The 18,542-nt window shown below is 37.5% G+C and overlaps 1 protein-coding gene across 1 annotated transcript; it reads right to left on the reverse strand.

Annotated features, from left to right (window-relative positions):
* Nucleotides 1–388: 388 nt before the first annotated feature.
* On the reverse strand, nt 389–17,401 carry elapor1 (endosome-lysosome associated apoptosis and autophagy regulator 1). Its single transcript, XM_072681796.1, has 22 exons — nt 16,369–17,401; nt 11,885–12,005; nt 11,530–11,710; nt 11,046–11,193; nt 10,754–10,834; nt 10,272–10,377; nt 9,709–9,858; nt 9,263–9,351; nt 8,439–8,616; nt 7,920–8,048; nt 7,523–7,613; nt 7,137–7,242; nt 6,856–6,993; nt 6,349–6,612; nt 5,290–5,463; nt 4,993–5,143; nt 4,793–4,892; nt 4,575–4,676; nt 3,988–4,114; nt 3,715–3,893; nt 2,748–2,913; nt 389–2,271 (listed from the first exon to the last, which is right to left on the reverse strand). The coding sequence occupies exons 1-22, from the start codon at nt 16,477–16,479 to the stop codon at nt 2,203–2,205; spliced, it is 2,961 nt and encodes a 986-aa protein (XP_072537897.1). The 5' UTR covers nt 16,480–17,401; the 3' UTR covers nt 389–2,202.
* Nucleotides 17,402–18,542: the final 1,141 nt, after the last annotated feature.

Genomic DNA, 18,542 nt, shown 5'->3' on the forward strand with positions numbered 1-18,542 from the left:
CTACTAATACTACTACTACTTAATAAAACTACTAATACTACAACTGATTACTACTAATACTTAATAAAACTACTAGTATTAGTAGTCAGTATACTACTACTGATTACTACTAATACTACTGACTACTAATACTACTGACTACTAATACTACTACTACTTAATAAAACTACTAATACTACTGACTACTAATAGTACTACTTATTACTACTAATACTACTACTACTTAATAAAACTACTAATACTACTGACTACTAATACTACTACTGATTACTACTAATACTACTACTACTTAATAAAACTACTAATACTACTGACTACTAATACTACTACTGAGTACCATTTACAATTCCCTAACTAAATTCAGTCACTTCAATGTACAAAAACAAAGTTGCAATTATTCTTTTATTTAAAAAAGTAATGCATTCGTGCAGTCTTAGGCAAACGTTTGTGTGCCCCTGGCCAAATGATACCTTTAGTTGGTGTAGAAGCAATCCTTCTTTACAGATGGTTTGACATTTGCTTTCAGGATTTTGCATTCACAATGAAACTTCTCTCCACCTGTGCAATATTGCCACTCATGGCAACACAACCCCAAAACATGACAGATCCACCCCGTAAACTGTACAGTTGGCAAGATGTTCTTTTCATGATCTGTTATGATCTGATGTTTCTCCAGATGTACAGCACCTTTGATAATTGTGGCCAAAGGCATCTATTTTAACTCAAAGCTCACATGGCTTTTCTAGGTGTTCTGAAGCATACTTTAAATGTTGAGTTTTCAGACAATGTTGCAGGTAAGGTTCCCGCTTATGACTCTAAGCTTGATTTGCCTAGTAGCCATGTCAAAACAAATCTGAGCCTTTGCAGCACTTATCAAAACATTTGCAGTGGTCATAATGATTTAGATTTTTTGAGAAGTTGTGGTTACAACTTCTCAATTACAATAACAGACTAAATCTCTCATTTGGCCGTGGGTGACCAAAAGATTGCACAAGACTGTATAGTCCTATATGCATCGTGTATATATATATATATATATATATAAAGGGAATTACAGTTGCTTTTCAAAATGTCCTGATAGTTACATTGTTAAGATAAAGTACTTTAACGTGGTGATGTGAAGAGCTCTTGAGAAATGTATGTACTAAGTACTTTTATTGATGGTGAGTTTAATGCTTCTAAAAACTGAAATTCTTAGTTATTATATAAAATGGTTACATATCTGCTGCCTAATGCCCAATACACTGTTTTACATTTCAGACTTTAGCCTAAACATCTTTATTCCTTTCATGGTGACGATGTATATGCAGAGCACTGGACATAGTTATAGATACAGAACTGAAAAGACACAGGTTCACTGTTCATTTTAGTGGTGATTAAAGGGGGTATATTTGCATTGTAAACATTGTGACCCTCAATTTCTATCACCACTATTAAATGGAGAATTGGATCCCATTGCATCCCACTTTAAATGAAAAAAACATGGCTAAAGCTACCAAACAATACTCAAACCTGTCAGTCAGGAGCATCATTCATTCCACTGCTTATCCAACGGCTTAGTTCAGTTTTGTTATATCCAATAAAGCACTCAAAAAACAGTACTAGAGTAAAGGCTTTATATGGCGTCTCAGAATCTCTACATACAAGACGCTTAAAGTCTCTTTAAGATGTGGGAGACAATAAATTAACAGTAAAATAAACAATAAAAACCTATAAAAAAGTCAAATTCAGCTGCATTGACATTAAAATAAAAACATAGCAATCCAAAAACAGGTGGTACAGGCATGACATTTCACAAAACTCAAAACTTAACTTAAACTTTGTTAAATGGAACAAAAAGCAGTCGTTCTCAATAATTGTTGCTGACCCACACAGAACATAAACAGATGTGATGTAAACTGCATTATTTTATAAAGATGGAACAAACTAATCTGATTTTCCTGCCAAAATGTCCATATAGGGTTTAGAAACAAGTACAAAAAAAAACAAAAACTCTTCAGACAAGAGCTTCAGCATACTTGGAGAATTTGAGAAAGTCCTAATGCCTGTCAAAATCAATACAGCACAGGCAGAGCTGATCTCCTGAAGTGTATCTCTGCCACAGCTGAGAGATTCCTCCCTGCATTTCACACACCATTATGACCTCACGTGATGTGACCATCTCCTGATTTGATAGAGTAGCTCCTGCTGGCACTTAAGGGTCTAGTTCATCTCCATCTCCATGCCGGAGGATGACTTCAGAGGTACAGAGTCAAAGCCATCAGATGTTCTCTGGAAATGAACAAAGTCTCTTTTTAAAATGACTGTTTTAAAATGATTATTTTATAACACAAATAGGCATTTCAACAGGCCCATTTATAACATTTTACACGTTTATATATAAGAAAAACTAATTTACAAAGGCCCTTGATATGGTCAATCCCAATATTTTGTTGAATACGATTTAATAATGTTAAAATTTAATAATATAGATGACACATAGTTTCTTTTAGAAAGAAGTTTTATAAACAACAGGGAGATGTAGATTGTACCTAAACCTATTAGTTTTGGGATTCCCCAAGGAAAAAAGGTATATTTCTGTGCAAATGAAGTGACAAGCCTTTTGGTTATAAGGACACAATGTAAAGAATTCAGAGCATAGAAAACTGCATTTTATAGAATTATGAAATACCTTACTCCTATATACATCTACCTTTCTTACAAAGACCACAATACTGTCCTCGTCATGATCATGAAGCCCAGCTTACCTCCCTGGAGAAAGACTTAATCTTGGTGAAGAAGGATTTCTTGGTAAGATAAATAAGATCATCCTCTGCATCCTCTCCCTCCATAATGGCACAGCTGTCCGCAGCAGGGAGATCACACTCTTTTTCCCCTGCGTTCATCATCAGCTTTGAGTACTTATACTCCAACCTGCAGAGATTTGTGAGATTTGTGCCAATACACACCACATAATCAGAACTGTGCACCATAAATTAAAAGGCTGTGTTCTGCCTAGGTGTACAGGTTTACAGTGTTAAAGTTTCAGAATGCACCACATACTCCTGGATGTGTCTATGTAAATAAGCAGCAAAAAGCTACAACCCTACATACTGTATATCTGCTTTTTCATTGTACAGTAGTTTAACCCATCTATTAACATCAAGATGATAGGGGGTGTTGCCTGGGCTTCTTTTTCACTGAAGTACAATACAGGACATCCAATCAGTACAGAAGCCATTTACATACTGTGTTAAGGGCACACGGCTACATTTACATGGGATCTTGGGGTATTTTACTCTTTCACAGAAGCATATAAGCTAATACAATTATGTAATAATTACATCACTGGATCACTGACCGTTTGGATTCCACCCATGTGGATCCCACCCATTGTGAATAGAACATAAGCATGTGACTACGTGAATAATGCAAAATATTTATCACAGACGTCCTGCTGATCAATTATCTATATAGGGCTAAAGGCAGTGTTTAGTGTACAATTGGCCATGTTTTCACTGGCAAAGTAGCACAGTTTCTAGCAGTACTAGCACTCTCCTCGAACATAGTCAGTTGTCCTGTAAACTGCTGTGTGAGCAGCTGCTCAAAAAGATACAGAAATTGGCTGCACATCTTCTACATGTTTGATGCTGGTTCCAGCTCCAACAGGTTCTAAACACTGGAAGGAAACAGCGGGGGACAATCGTATCAGATTGTACCAACATTTACACTCACTTGCGTGTCCGTTTCCAGAAGTAGCAGCTAATAGTGATGAGCAGAATGGCTGTCACTGTCCCAATAGACACGCCAAATTTCAGCCAGAAGTCCAGAGTGACACAAGCACTGACCCGAGGAGCCGGAAGAGGAACTCCACCTGTACATCGCAGAGGCTGCTGCCACACATAGGTAGTCCTCTGAACAAACACAGATTTTTACATTTTATTAGTGTGTGAAAAAACATTTAGCAGTTTGGCTGTTAAACAAGTCATCCTTGAGTGTTACACCTACCTGAATTCCCTCAATACATGCACTCACTATCTCTTTAAAGTTCCTCTCAGAACAGAGGGGACAGGCATGCTGGGAGCGCCACAAAAAGTGGAAGGAGCAGCCATCACAGGTTCCCTCTGAACACTTACTGTAGAGAGAGGGACAAGAGAAAGTGAGGAAGAAAGTGTAAGTAACAGTTCAATACAAAAGAATCCAGTGCAATTTAATCTGTAATTATAACATTGAAAGTAAAATCTTGTTTATGAACATTTTCTGAGCTGCAGTTGCTTGTGTTCAACAGAAGGTGTCAGTATTTACAAAATAATTGACAACACAATACATTAACAATAGTATTTATATTAACAGTATCTAGCTTTAAAGTTCAAAGCTGTAAATTGGCAAACAATTAAGTACTCTAACGTCCAATTCTTTTAATAAGGTAGAAGAATTTTTACTGAGAAAATAAGGGTATTAAATAACAAAAAGACATTAATAAGGTGGTGGTCGTGGCTTAAAGCTTAGAGAAGCAGGTATCAGTATTCATTTTTATTCATAATTTACAAGTACTACACCCTCCAAGAATTACACTTTATAACTCTCCACAGTACCTTGGTACAGAAACCTGATCCATGGCGGTAACCCTGGGATCACATCTGAGCCTGATGGAGGTTGATCTTCCATTTTTACATGCCTGTGTTGCTTCCTTTGCTCTAAGAACACAGAAACACAGAAATGTTCTTAACCTTAGAGGTTCATTGCCTAGCTCATTACCTAGAGTATAGAGGGCTCATTCTGATTCTGACCCACAAAATGTTTTAGATCATACCGGTAATAGAATATAACATCAGGCAGGTCAGATTCAGAATCAGGAAGGAAGCTATCCTCAGAGGATGAGATGTGATCCAGTGTGGAGTCAGTTGTCACCCCTATTGTAAAAATGAACACAAAATAAAAACATACCGTTAGTTGTACTTTCTTAAACCAATGCCACGTGGTCTTCAGTTCCAGTTGCCACTTATAACTCACCAATTAATGTGCTTCCGATAATAAAGGGTTGTGAGGACACCACGCTTTGACCTCTGACTTCTGAGGGCACTATGGTTGACTGACAGACATAACCATTCACTTCCTTTCTGCTGTCCGTCACATTGTCAACACAAGAAGCCAAAGCACGGCCCTGGAAAATCATACACAGACAAAGCAGCCTAATTACGATAGAAGTTGCAGTGAGCTGAGAGTGCGGAGCTAAAAATATGATGCCATTGAGATGCACTCATATATATATATGTTTTTAATTATGTATCAGTACATATCCTTGATTACCTCTGTCCCACACAGCCCTGCGCTGAACTGATGGACGTAGCGGAGGCCTTTACTGGTGAAACGAGGGCTGCTCTGGAAGTGAGTGACATTGGCCAGAGAAGAGAAATTGTACTGCAGGGTCTCTCCTCTATATCGCACAGCCAGAGTACAGTCACTAACACACGCCGAGCGTGCCTGAAACAGAGTGCAGAGTTATTACATTTGCACAGCAAACAGTTTGAACTCTTTTTCTGAAGACTCTAAACACTACATAACATCAGATTTAATACAAAATTAATGTCAATACAGTAAACAAGTATTTCAGAATCTGTTATCTGTCAGTTACGTTACTGATATGCTGGTTAAAAGAATACCATTAGAAGAAATTCCTTATGTCTCTGTGCACTTTATCCATCATCACACTTTAATTTAATTAGGAACTGATGAGATAAACTATTTACTGAATGGTACCTGCAAGTACTGGACATCTTAGAATTTGAATTAGTACACTCTTTAAAAAGTGGTTCAACTTAAAAATGTTGGTTAACTTGTTCCATTAAAGATTTAGTGAAATTTAGTTACATTTCTAACTAATTTAAAAGAAAAATTAAAAAATAAAAACATTTTAATTATTTATTTGTTGAAACACATGTATTTTTTCAGATTAATAAAAGCTAAAACTGCCCATGTATGTGTGTATCCTTTTCTCAGATGCCTTTTAGATTTTTGAACAGTAGTGTATGTTTCAACATTGTACATTGATTCCTTATTTCAAATTCTCACTCTTGTTAATACATGCAAGTACAAATGTGTTTCACAGTAGTTGCTAAATAATGTGGTAAGATTCATGACTGAATAATAACCCTGTGATTAATGTAATGCAACATTAAATTTAGGAGCTATGTGTTCTGCTTATTAGTTTAAGGTTTTAAATCCTTGAAAACCTACATTTTAAATGTAGTAACTACTATATATTTTTCAGTAATATGTACACTAGTTCTGACAAAAAAAAGAACAAAATGTGTGCTCAAACACAAGCCTTTTTTGAGGTTGAGGGGTCAAGTGGCAAGCTGTGCTTACTTTATTGCTGCTAGTATTGGGTCCACATGGGACGCAGGCCTCTTCTCCCAGAGGCTGCTCGGGCCTGATGAAGGTGTTTGGTGGACAGCTCTTGCACACTCCTGTGCCCTTTAGCATGTAGTTGCCAGGAGGACAGGGCACGCAGGCTGAGTCTTTATGGGAGGAGTCCAGTGCACACTGTCGACACTCAGAAGCCACACCGCCAATGACATTAGTGATGTGAATGGAGTAGATTTTAGCGAAGTCTGAGCTGTACTGCCTCTCCTACAATAAAAGAAAACAATTGTATGTGATGCTATTGGGTTTGGGGTTCCAGTTCCAGTTGGAATCATGAATTTTGCAAAACAATGTTGTTTTACCAGCCTGTTAAATTGTAGCTGTTTTTTAGATTATAATATATTTGCGGTAATGCTGTGTACATTTATAATTCATGGTACAATAAACTTGCAACACATGTAGAGCGACCACATGTAAGATACGCAACAGGGACTTTTCGGTTGTGCTCACCGTGGTGTAGGCCTCAGTGCGCTGAAAGCCCCATGTAAAACTGACGGTAAGATTACTCTTAATGAGGTAAGAGTAGGACTGTTTCCCATTGGTGCCACTCCAACTCTCTGCTAGAGCATTGTTCCTCTCATTCAAGCCCTGCAAACAAACATACACACTGGGAGTGCTTCTTGCCCAAAAAGTTTGAAAATATTTGAGCAAGTACTAGTCACACAAAGAGTCCAACACTGTTTATAATTCAAATGAACCTGGAAAACTTGTACAGGAACTAAAGTACTCACTGCCATGAAGTAAAGTCTGCAGTCAGCTGTGCACTTGGTCTCAAAAACAAATGTGATTCTAGAGAGTTCCACTCTCTCGTTATCTTTAGCCAGGGAGTGTGGCAAGCTGTGGAAGGTGAAAAAGATATGAAAGATATAGAGATTGAAATTCTGACTTCACTTTTTTCCATTGTTCAGGTCCATTCAAGGCAGATCAGGTAAGTTTTCCTTACTAAATTTGGACACAATGTAAAGAACAACTGCCAGATTTCAAAAACAGAAAAAAAAATTGTGACCATAACAATGCAGGTTCATTTCATTTAATATTATTCATATTATATAAAAGTAGTTAATGATGCATGTTAGTACAGATAATTAGCTAGGTGTTTATCTGTACTAACGCTTACCTATAACCAGGCACAGTGAGTGTTATCATCATGTAGTCCGAGTCTAGGTCACCTGGAGTGGTGTAAATGTACTCTCCTGCTACCTCCCATCCTGGAATAAGAAAGCACAACTTAATAACACCACTCAACCACTGCTACAATACATAAGCTATACCTTATGTACCTAAATTAAAAACAATGGCAGTCTAAGACCAGTGGACTAAGTTCACTTTTCAACAGAAGAATTGAGCATCCCCGCTAGCTGCCTAACTATGCATCACTGAGTCTCAGTCCGATAGCTGCTATAAGCTGGTCTTAGCTGGTGCTGCTGCGATAGCTGGTCTCACTAAAAAGTGTTAATGGTGTATAATCCGGAGTCAGAGAGTTGGAATCAGGTCCTGAAGAAGGCTGTGTTTACCTGTGCTCCTCTGACTGTCACTATACTCTCGGCTGTAGACGGAACTCCTCATATTGCTAGGCATCCTGTTCCACCACTTATATTCGAAACCCACCACCGGCTCTGTTCCGACAGGACACTCAGAGCATGCTGTAAACATACACAGGTTAATATAGTCTGTGTCAGTGTAGGATGATCTACATGGACAGATAATAAATACAAGCAAAAGTGCATAGCTCCATCATTATGTTTTCCCATACACTGCAAAATCCCTAGAATTGAATTAACACTTACAGTTAATTACAAAACAATCTTATGTGATTTCGACACTTATTATTTACCTCAGCTACTAATTCTCAAGCCCTTGATGAGTAAAGTAGGAGTACAGAACTCACTTAGAATTAAAATGAAAAGTGTTCATTTACAATTAACCATATAAGGTACAGCGTACACAAATATTTCCCTACTGAGACTGTAAATCAGAACTGATGCCAATGGATAGTCGCTTTGGTGGGTTGTAAAACTGTATGTGTATTGCACCTGTTCCATTGGAGTAGAAGCCTTGAGGGCAGGGTTGGCAGACGGAGGAGTTGTTGGAAAAGAATCCAGGGTTGCAGGGAGGGCAGGTTTGCATCTCTCCAGTGGCTGGAAGTTTCACTGCTCCATCTGCATTCTCACTGCAGATCTTTGGCTCAATCCATTTATACATCAGCTGTGTCTATTAAGAGAATTGAAAAGAGATCCAAGGGAATGCTTATAATCAATGTAATGACAAAGACAAAACTGTTGGAAGACTAGAAAGAGTCCAAAAGTAAAAAAGTTAAAATACCCCATGTATTTTTAAATACATTTACACATATGGATATTTGATCTTCACTTAAACAATATTAGATGATATAAATAAAAATAAAGTTATAATAAATAAAATAAATATTTTGAGTCAATTTGCATCACAGACTAATTTTTTGTTGTTGCATCAAATAATGTACAAAACAGGGCCTTAACAAAATTTTCATTGTGCCCTATTAACTAATAATGTAATTATGAGTCATTTATACAAATGGCACTCAATTATGTACTAAAATGGTCATAATAAATAAAGTTTAACAGTAAATAAATTATTTAGAAATTTGAATCAGGCCTTAATGAGCACATCGTTTGTCTTTCTTAAAATAAAGTGTCACCTTCTGTAACAGTAATATTAAGCCTGTGTTAAGTGGAATACATTGCATGCTAAACAACGCATGCTATAAGTAATACGTTTCCTGACTTTGTACTCCTGCGGTTTAATTACAGTTATGTGTGTCAAGTAAGAAACTGGCTGATTAGAATGCCATAGGAAACAATGTCTTTTAAATTTGTACCTGGCCTGCAGAGTCACAAGGAGTATGAGTGTAGAAGTAATCCGTGGTCGTGCAGGGTGGCCTCTCGTTACATGTTCCCGACCCAATCCCTAGAGTGCCGTGCACACAGAGGAAAGAGCCGACTGCATTAGGAAAAAACCTACAAACATTTAGATCTAATGATAGCACACAAAACACCACGAGGCAAAGTCCATGCCTTCTGCGTTAAGGTGTGCAACCTATTTCCATACGCGCTACTCCTTCGAGATTACTTGCAAATGTTTTATCTATGCAGATGTAACTGTCAAGACAATCATGTCTCTCTGACAGCAACTAGAAGTCTCTCTAGTCACTGTCTGAGAGCATATGAGTTTTTGCAGTTGTCATGACAAATCCATGCCAAAAGACACCTGCATGCTAATACAAATGCTATATAATAATGCCAAATTGTACAAAGACAAAGATACCTGAATATTTCTCTTTCTCGCACTCCTGGCAAGCAGTGGCTCCCTTGTTGGAGTAGGTGTCAGCTGGGCAGGGGGCACAGCGGGCGGCTCCAGGTTTAGCACTGTAAGTGCCAGGCTTACAGTGAAAGCACTCAGATGTGTATGCAACCCCTGTGGAGGGTGAATCACAACTGTTATTGATTTCATACTCTTATTCTGGGCAGCAAGCCTCAGTAAAACAGCCACATACAATGGGGACACCCCATGCATATATGCTCCATTTAAGCATATTTAAACACATGAATATTGAATCTTCAATTAAACAATATGAGAGATGAAGGTATGGCAAATTACACTAAAGAAAAGTATTTTTTTAAATTATTATCAGAAATGAGCGGTTCCATGGTCCAAAAATAATTTAGTAAAGCCAACATGGCTGAGTTAGGCCGTTACAGAAAGTTCAGCCCAGCAATTTTTTCACATGACTTTATGTGGAGACGGTCATTAAATGAAAGCTATGTATTTTGGTAGTTTTTCAGTTCCGTTTTTCATAGCGATGATGGTGCTGATAAGAGACTACAAACCTGAGACGGCAATATTCTTTAGCAGCACTGGCTTAACAGAATTTCCAGACAGAGAGAACCCTGTGGTTCTCCAGTACAAAACATTGTTACCACGGTTCAGCTGCACCTGGGGGAATATTGAGAAAAATATTATATTTTAATTTTTTTCAGAGTCCATATTATCCACTTGTTTGTTTTTATGAACCAAAAACAGTAATAATTCATTTTTCCTGTGAAACTTTAACAGGCTATTTATGATGCTGTGCCTTTAAGAGTATTCACATAGGGTTCGTTTGGACAGTAAGAATTTTTAATATCATTTATAATAAGAAATTTATTATTTTATTTTAGCCACGTCAAAAAATAAATAAATAAATAAATAAATAAATATATATATATATATATATATATATATATATATATATATATATATATATATATATATATATATATATATAAATAAATAAATATATATATATCTCAAAACACACAGTCACACTTACATAGTGAGTGTCCCAGTCACTCTCAGAGCTTTTCATCCAGCGGCTCTGGGAGTCAGTAGACTGGCACTGGTCATTCTGAACCTGGTCACATACATGAAGAACACATAAATAAGAAAAGTTACCTCATTACAGCGTTTTTTTATATTTAAGCTATTGTGATGTTTTTTGTCACACCAGCCATTATAGGTAAGTTGCACATTCATGCCTTTTCTAACATGCTATCCCTGTTGAATATTAACATATATGTGTTATATTCAGAATGAACCTCAGTTGCTTTTAGAATAATACTTACATAAAATTCAAAGAAGATGTTGGTATCAGGATAGAAGTACTGGAAGGACACAGAGCCAGGCTGCTTCAGACTCACAGCATATGACAGTGTGGAGCTGCATTCATCTGTATTAGAGGCTATGTAGTCACCCTTAGGGGTCCATGTTGAACTGGACAATGACAAAAGACATACAATATTACTTAGTTTTAGTAGTACTGTATTATTTCAATCTACAGTCATGAGAATATTGGCATATGCCATTGAAGAACCACACTTCATGTTAATGTTTTCTACCCATGTATAACTTCTTTACTCTCAGTTCTCTTTTTAAAACATGGTTCTTTTTGGAACCAAAAGTAGCTTTTCCATGACATCGCTCAAGGAACCCTTTGTAGCACCTTTACTTTTAAGACTGTAATGATACACTAAAAAGTCCTCAGATGAGCATTATGAGCATTATTTAAATGTGTACTGCCAATTCCTCCACTGTTTCATGGCCACATACTTGGTGCAGTTTGTGTAGAAGTTTCCTATGTCCATGTTGATGCCATGGCTAATGAACCCAGCAGGCATGCTGTCCCACTCATCAAAGGCCACACCTGTGCCCAAGGAATACGTCCCTGCTGCACACTTCTGACACTCTTGTGTCTTCATGTCCAGATATTCACCCTCATTACAGGAAAATGCTGGGGAGGAAAGTAGGTACAGTGGTTAATATAATGCTCAGTCAAACACACCTGATGCAACTCATCAGGTATTAGCCTTCACAGTGTGTTAGAGCAAGAAAAGAACCAACAAGGACATCCTCCAGTGTGGAATTTCTCTTGTACTATGTATTAGTATAAAGTCTTGTGACTTACTGCAGTGTGTTCCTTTAACTGGGTCAGGCAGGCCTGTGCAGGTATCAGGCTTGTTGGGAATAGACACTCTCCATCGTGACCCCAGAACATCACAGTCAGTGTACTCAAAATGGTAATCTGACTAAAAAAAAAAAACAGACACACACACACGGATATAAATGGAAGACAACAACTACATTAAGGCATTAACTCTTAACAGATTCATTCCTTGGGTTGAATGTAACTTTGAATCTTGTACCAGACACAAAACAACGAAATCGACATCTGTGACACTTAACACGTTTAATGGTTGTAGGAATAACGCCAACCCCCTTTTTAAATACAGGGACAGATCAATATTTACACAGTCATCTGCCGCACCCACTGACAATCACCTTCCTCTAGGATGTCTTAAACTCCTAGTGCCAACAAGCTGCTTTTACTTTAGCAGGAATTATTTACATTGCCATGATGGTGTGTGAGAAGTAAGTTCTTGAGCAAACACACAACACTATTCACCTTAAGCAGCATTACTAGCACTTAATTGCTGACAAACATCATTAAAAAGCACTTTAATCCTCCTATAGTTAGAAATTTAAATATAGTGGCTCATATGTTTTCTCTTGCTGCCCACTCCCCAGAACATTTGCCTACAGCTTAGTATAACAGTAGAGCAACTACAAAAATCAATATGTGCCTGTACACACCTGACAACACACCATCTGCAGGGAGGTTTGGTCACAGTAAAGTAGCCAAGAAGCCAAGGCAGAGCTAGATTAATAGTTAACAAAACAAAATGGTGCAGGGCAAATGGTCTTTCCCTCAAACAGGTTTCCATTAGTGCAGCTACATTAGTTCTGTGCATGACGAGATAGATAAAAAAGGCATAGATGCTCAAGACAGAGGCCAGAAAATAAAGAGCATAAGAAAGGTACTTATTCGTATCTAACTGAGTAAGTGGCACTCGTCCTATTGATGATAATCCAGGCATTCATATGAATATGATGAAACCAAGGCAACAGTACAGAGTGACCTCTGTTTCTATGGTGTCTCATAGGGCTTGCACTAATAGCTCTATCTGTTATCCATTTGGAAACCTAACCTGCCTGTTGTCCTTTCTCTTGGGTCAAATGCAAGGTCTTCTGGCCTTCATGGCATTATGAATGAATGCAGGATAAATAATATTCCTCTTTAGCTTCACTGGACTATCTGGATGAGATGCACCGTGTTGGGGCTGCTTTGCGACTACCAAATTCACTGCACTTGCACGACTATGAACTATGTTGTGTCTCAAATAAATCCATAAAGAACAAATATATTTGCACACACAGCTTATATATTTAGTACATATATATTAAATATATTTAGTACAAGTACTAAAAATGTGTCTTTGGGGCCACAGAACAACCATTTCTAGATCCCTAAAGAGTCTTTAAGTGGACATTTCCTTAAAAGAACCATATGACAGTTAATAAGAATGTGAGCAACATAATATAAATAATGCAAAGTTTCTATGCCAGGATTTTCTTAAAACCATACATCCAGGCCACAAACCATTTAGGAACTTTATTTTTAATATTTTTAATACTGTGCATGTCATCACACTACAATCCCAAATATATTCCAAATAAATTCCAGTATATATTCACTGTTCGTAGAACAGTGACAAATATTTGTATATACACAATCAGGTCCATACAGTTTTTGTAATTCTGCCTGTAAACACTGCCACAATGGATCTGAATTAAAATATGATTAAACTGCAGACTAGCAGTATGTTTTGTGGCATTATCCATCTATACAGTGAAACGCCATCCTATCAGTTATGCAGTATTTGAATATCAGCAGTTCTATACACATTAGCTCTATCCTACTTCTCAGCAGTTCTATACACATTAGCTCTATCCTACTTCTCATCCTACTTCTGTTAATGGTTTAATCACCAATAAACACCAGTGACCCAGTACCCTTAGAAACCATACATGTCACAACAGTGCCTTCACCATGTTTGACAGATGATGTGGTATAATCAATAATCAAGTTAATCATGCTTTCATTTGTCCAAAGTAGTTAGGCAGGTTTTTTTTTAAAGGGCTCAAGCAGTCTAATCTAGTATTTCTGTTACTGAGTGTTAGCAGTGCTTTGTATCTTGAAGTAAACTGTCTGTATTTACTTTCATGAAGGCATCTCCTGATTGTAGACTTTGATAATGACACACCTACATCCTTGAGTATCTTGACAAGATGTTGTGAAGGGTTTTTTTTTCTTCATAAAGAAAAGAGTTTTCAGGTTTCTTGGTGTTGCTGAGCTCACCAGTACATTCCTTCTTTTTAAGAATGTACTAAAGTGTTGATTTGGCCAAACAATATTAAAATAGATGTAATTTCTAAATGGGTAATGCAATATTTTTGTAAAACCCCTCTTATATATATTTATGCCCATAGTACATATGTAGTGTAGTGTAATGTAGTGGATTTGCAAGAAGAGATAAGTGCTTCTGCATAATTCAGTAACTGAATCTAGGTGACTTTTGTTTTTTGTTTTTTTTTCCATTTCAATGATTGAATTTTTGAAAAAAAATTAAAAACTTTTGACTGTTCCTTTAAGAGCCCTAACACCAGATGTCACTTTCACACAGGTATCAGAGGAGACCGGTACTCTTATCAGCCTGTGATAAGATGGTTAGGTGACCTGTTTATAGAGTCATACTCACTCTTACTCAAATTTATTTGTGCTTATATCATACATTTTCGACACAAGAAGAACAATACACATCTCTTTTGAGGTTGGGTTGGTTTTGTTCTTGGAGGGTTTCTTTTAAACCCCTCACCTACATTAACTCACAGCACCTGGATGCATCATCCATCCCCAAACTACTCTCTACTGTTGCTCTTTTACACCGATCAAACACTTTCTCTCATTTAACGAAGTGCGCTTCACTTTATCCCATACTTTTCATAATTCTCATCAGTCTGTGTATCATTTGCTCCCTCCTCCTAGTGCTGCACTGGTATCCTGTGTAATCATATGATCAGGTCTGTAAGCCTGGGTAAACACTATGACAAGGTGACTTTTTAGTGTAAGAGAAATATGACCTGGTTCCCACACTTTCTCTACATTTATAACAGCAAAGTCACCATCAAACAACATGCATGGTTTCTCAAAGGTTCTATAGAGAAGACAATGATTATATACAGGGCCATTCAGGACAACTCAAAGAACCATACAAATACGTAAATGGTTCTTCAAATACAAGGAAAAACACATGCAGATTTTTTATGTAACCATTAAATAGAACCAATCCTAATGGTTCTATATGTAACCCTTTTTGCATTATATGGCATCAAAAAATAACTATTATTATGGGTCTAATAAGCCTTTTTTAGTACTTTGTAGAAGGCGTTTTCTTAGAACACATGGCATATATGTATTTACTTCTATCTCTATCACTGACAATATAAATGACGGTTCCAAAGGCACAGTTTTGTTAATCTGCACACTTCAATTCTTCAGTAAAGGCTAATGTTCTGTACTGAATCGTCCTTTGGATGTTTAAACAGCGTATTGACAGGTTAAATGGCTTTTCTATATGATGAAGAAACTACTATATATGGTTCGATATAGCACCAAATCGTTCTACTTGACATCAAGAAGGGTTTTATAATTGTTATGAGTCAAAGATCTTTTTACTTCTATCTATATGTAGCTACATATTTGCTGAACGTACATAAGGAAAGCCCATGACACATTTAGCTAATGGTGTAGATCTAGATTCTAGTAGATCTAGTTTTAATTAAAACAGCAAACGGAGGGGAAAGAAGAGAGCATCATTGTGATACACCCTTAAAATGGGTTCTTTAGTAAGGGCAATGGTTCAATACAGCTCAGCGACAACTTAAAGCTCCTGAATGACTAAGTAGTTCTCTGTCTGGTTAAATTGGTCTTCATATACAAGGAACATCATTTATGTGGTTCTGGGTTCTGAGGTTCAGTACAGAACAAACAGGGTTCCCCTACTGCTACCAGTCAAGAAACCCTTCTTCATAAGAGTGTATGCAGCTCCATATGGGGGATCAGTACCGGCAGCAGATGAGCCGGAGTCTGTCAATATGAATGAGTTCTGCTCCAACAGCGAGCTATGAATCAATAATGTATGTAATTATGAAACAAGAAGGGCCACTAGTTGAATATACAGTACTGCTCCTGCTGCTGGTACAAGCCAGTGAAACCTTAGCTTGCTAGCTATACCTAAAATCTGAAATCTGCTAGTGCTGTATTTTAAACGAATTAGATAGCTAGCTAGGTGCCATATGGCACCGGCACCCTCACTATGGTAGAAACAGACCCTACCTGACGAGACAAGCCGAGGCAAACGTGCCCTAAAAACTACATTAGCACTATATTACACTTTCATTTAATAAAACTTCTCCAAAACAGCTCCTCAAACGACATATCAGTGCCAGCTAGCGCTACAACTTCAGAGTCTGACCCTGAAGGGGTCTTACCTCTTTGCAGATGGGCAGCTCCCTCGACTCCAGCACACCTGTTAACAGGAGTCCAAAAAACACAGAACAGGACGAAACCCTGCCTGTAAATTGTAAAAGTTGTAGTAACATCTCACGCTGTACAAAGTTAAGCGTTGGAAGTTAAAAGTTATGTAGATAGCTAACTGAGGACAAGTCGGTCCTGTCAGCCTGGCAGCTGTTTCCTCCTCCTCGCTCGAGCTTTATTCGCGCCCGGAGCGCGAGCCGCTCAGCGTCAGCAGCGGTTGCTTGTGGGTAGTTTAGGGGATGTTCATGGACGGTCCTGAAACGAAAAATTAAACAAACACCGACGCTCCCTCACAGCCACTACGGCGTCGCTAAAACATTCAAAAATAAAGTAATAATTAGAGATTTAGATCATTTAGATATTTCAAATAGATTCTCTCAGTTTAATAAATCACCCCTCGATTTGACACTGACTAAACTGAGCTGTTACAATTAATTACATTGAGAGACGGTCCCTACATATCACTTGTCTCCCCTGATACTCAGGGGTCTGGTGTTTAAGAGTGTTTTGACGGGCTGCTTGTACCTAGACATGCCTCTTTAACAGGCAAAAACACGACAGGTACAACATACATACAGGGCCACACATATCCACAAAGCACACCTAGTGTCCCTTAGCAAGTTGCACCTTGACCAAGCTTCTGGCAGAATTGTGGTTGGATATTTGACCACTCTTCTTGGCTTTCCTGACAGAGATATTTATGCACAGTCCTCATATTTGACGTCCAATAACTTTTTATTTTCATATATAACAAGTATAACAGTATGGATCTAGATTTCCAGTGTTAAGTAAACCCATTTAAAGGGAAATGAAGAAGAGAGGAGTATGACAGGGTACATCCCTTCCTGGAGAGCCAATCACCTCTCAGTTTGACATGTTGGCACTTTCAGCACCACTGGGTGCATTATTTGGGGCCTGTCAACACATTAGCAGTGTCTAAATTAACTGTGTAGTTTTCAGTTATGTGGAGAAGATCGTCCATCATGATCTGCTTGCTTCTTAAAACACATCACAAAGAAACTTAAAACTTGCAAAACATCTGGAATGTCCACTGCAACCAACAGATAGCGTGGAGCACCCCATTTAATGCAAAACACTATAAACACAAAATGTTATTAAATATAATTTTATATATATTTGATCAACTACACATAAACCAAGATCCCCTTCGGCCATTTGTTTCAAATTGCACTGAGGTATGCTATTATATCCATACAGCACAGCAAACTGTATTGGAGGTCACGTCAGGGCAGCCTAAATGCATTCATGCTAACATACGTCAGATTTAATTAAAATGCTATAAAACATTAACTGTAAAATGCAACTGTCAATCGCTCAAAATAATGATGCCTAATAAGCACTCCTGGGGTAATTATAGATGACAGTTTGATTGGCTTGTATCCCTCAAAGAGCGATCAGTGCTGGTGGTTCATCCCAGCTAACCTGCCCTTGTGGGGCTTGTATGTGTAGACCAACTAGGAACCAGAACGTTTTAGCCGTTTTTACAGTTTCCTCAACTTTTTATTTTCATATATAACAAGTATAACAGTATGGATCTAGATTTCCAGTTTTAAATAATCCCATTTAAAGGGAAATGAAGCTAATTAAGGAATGGCTGAGGTCTGGAAGACTTAGAAAACATCTTAAACTGTTGCACAGTTATTCTGGAACCGTAAAAGCTGGACATTAAAAAAAAAATTGGCTTAAAATATTGAATACTTGCTCTTCAATAATTTATTTATATTTAACCAGACTTCCAAAAGGCATATCTTTTACTCTTTGCTACTTACAGTAACATTTGGACCAAACTTTTGAAAGCTACTCTATTTTTCACTGACTTTAGTGAATTTAAACCAATATATATAATGACCAGCTTTCCTCAACGTCTTCCCCAAAACCCGTTTTGTAGGAAAACTAGTAAGACTCAGACTAGTAAGTTTCCATTGATTGTTTAAATGTTATACATGCTTGATTCTTTAATTAGTGGACAGGCTCCGAATAAACTGACCTGGGTACAAACTTTCGGACTGTCTAAAACCCACACAATGTGCATTTTCTTTATTTTACTGAGCGATTGAAAAAAAAAATACAACAGACACCAATACTATACAATGACTATATATATCTC

The sequence above is a fragment of the Salminus brasiliensis genome, chromosome 6 (assembly GCF_030463535.1).
Source record: "Salminus brasiliensis chromosome 6, fSalBra1.hap2, whole genome shotgun sequence".
Taxonomy (NCBI): Eukaryota; Metazoa; Chordata; class Actinopteri; order Characiformes; family Bryconidae; genus Salminus; species Salminus brasiliensis.

What these genes read in the sequence shown, in the direction of transcription:
- elapor1 (XM_072681796.1), bottom strand. Translation starts at nt 16,479, where the DNA reads ATGTTACTACAACTTTTACAATTTACAGGCAGGGTTTCGTCCTGTTCT. An exon ending in AGTTAAAGGAACACACTGCA is followed by an intron (nt 11,711 to 11,884) that starts GTAAGTCACAAG and finishes TTTCCTCCCCAG; the next exon opens with CATTTTCCTGTAATGAGGGT. An exon ending in AAAGAATATTGCCGTCTCAG is followed by an intron (nt 9,859 to 10,271) that starts GTTTGTAGTCTC and finishes CACCCTCCACAG; the next exon opens with GGGTTGCATACACATCTGAG.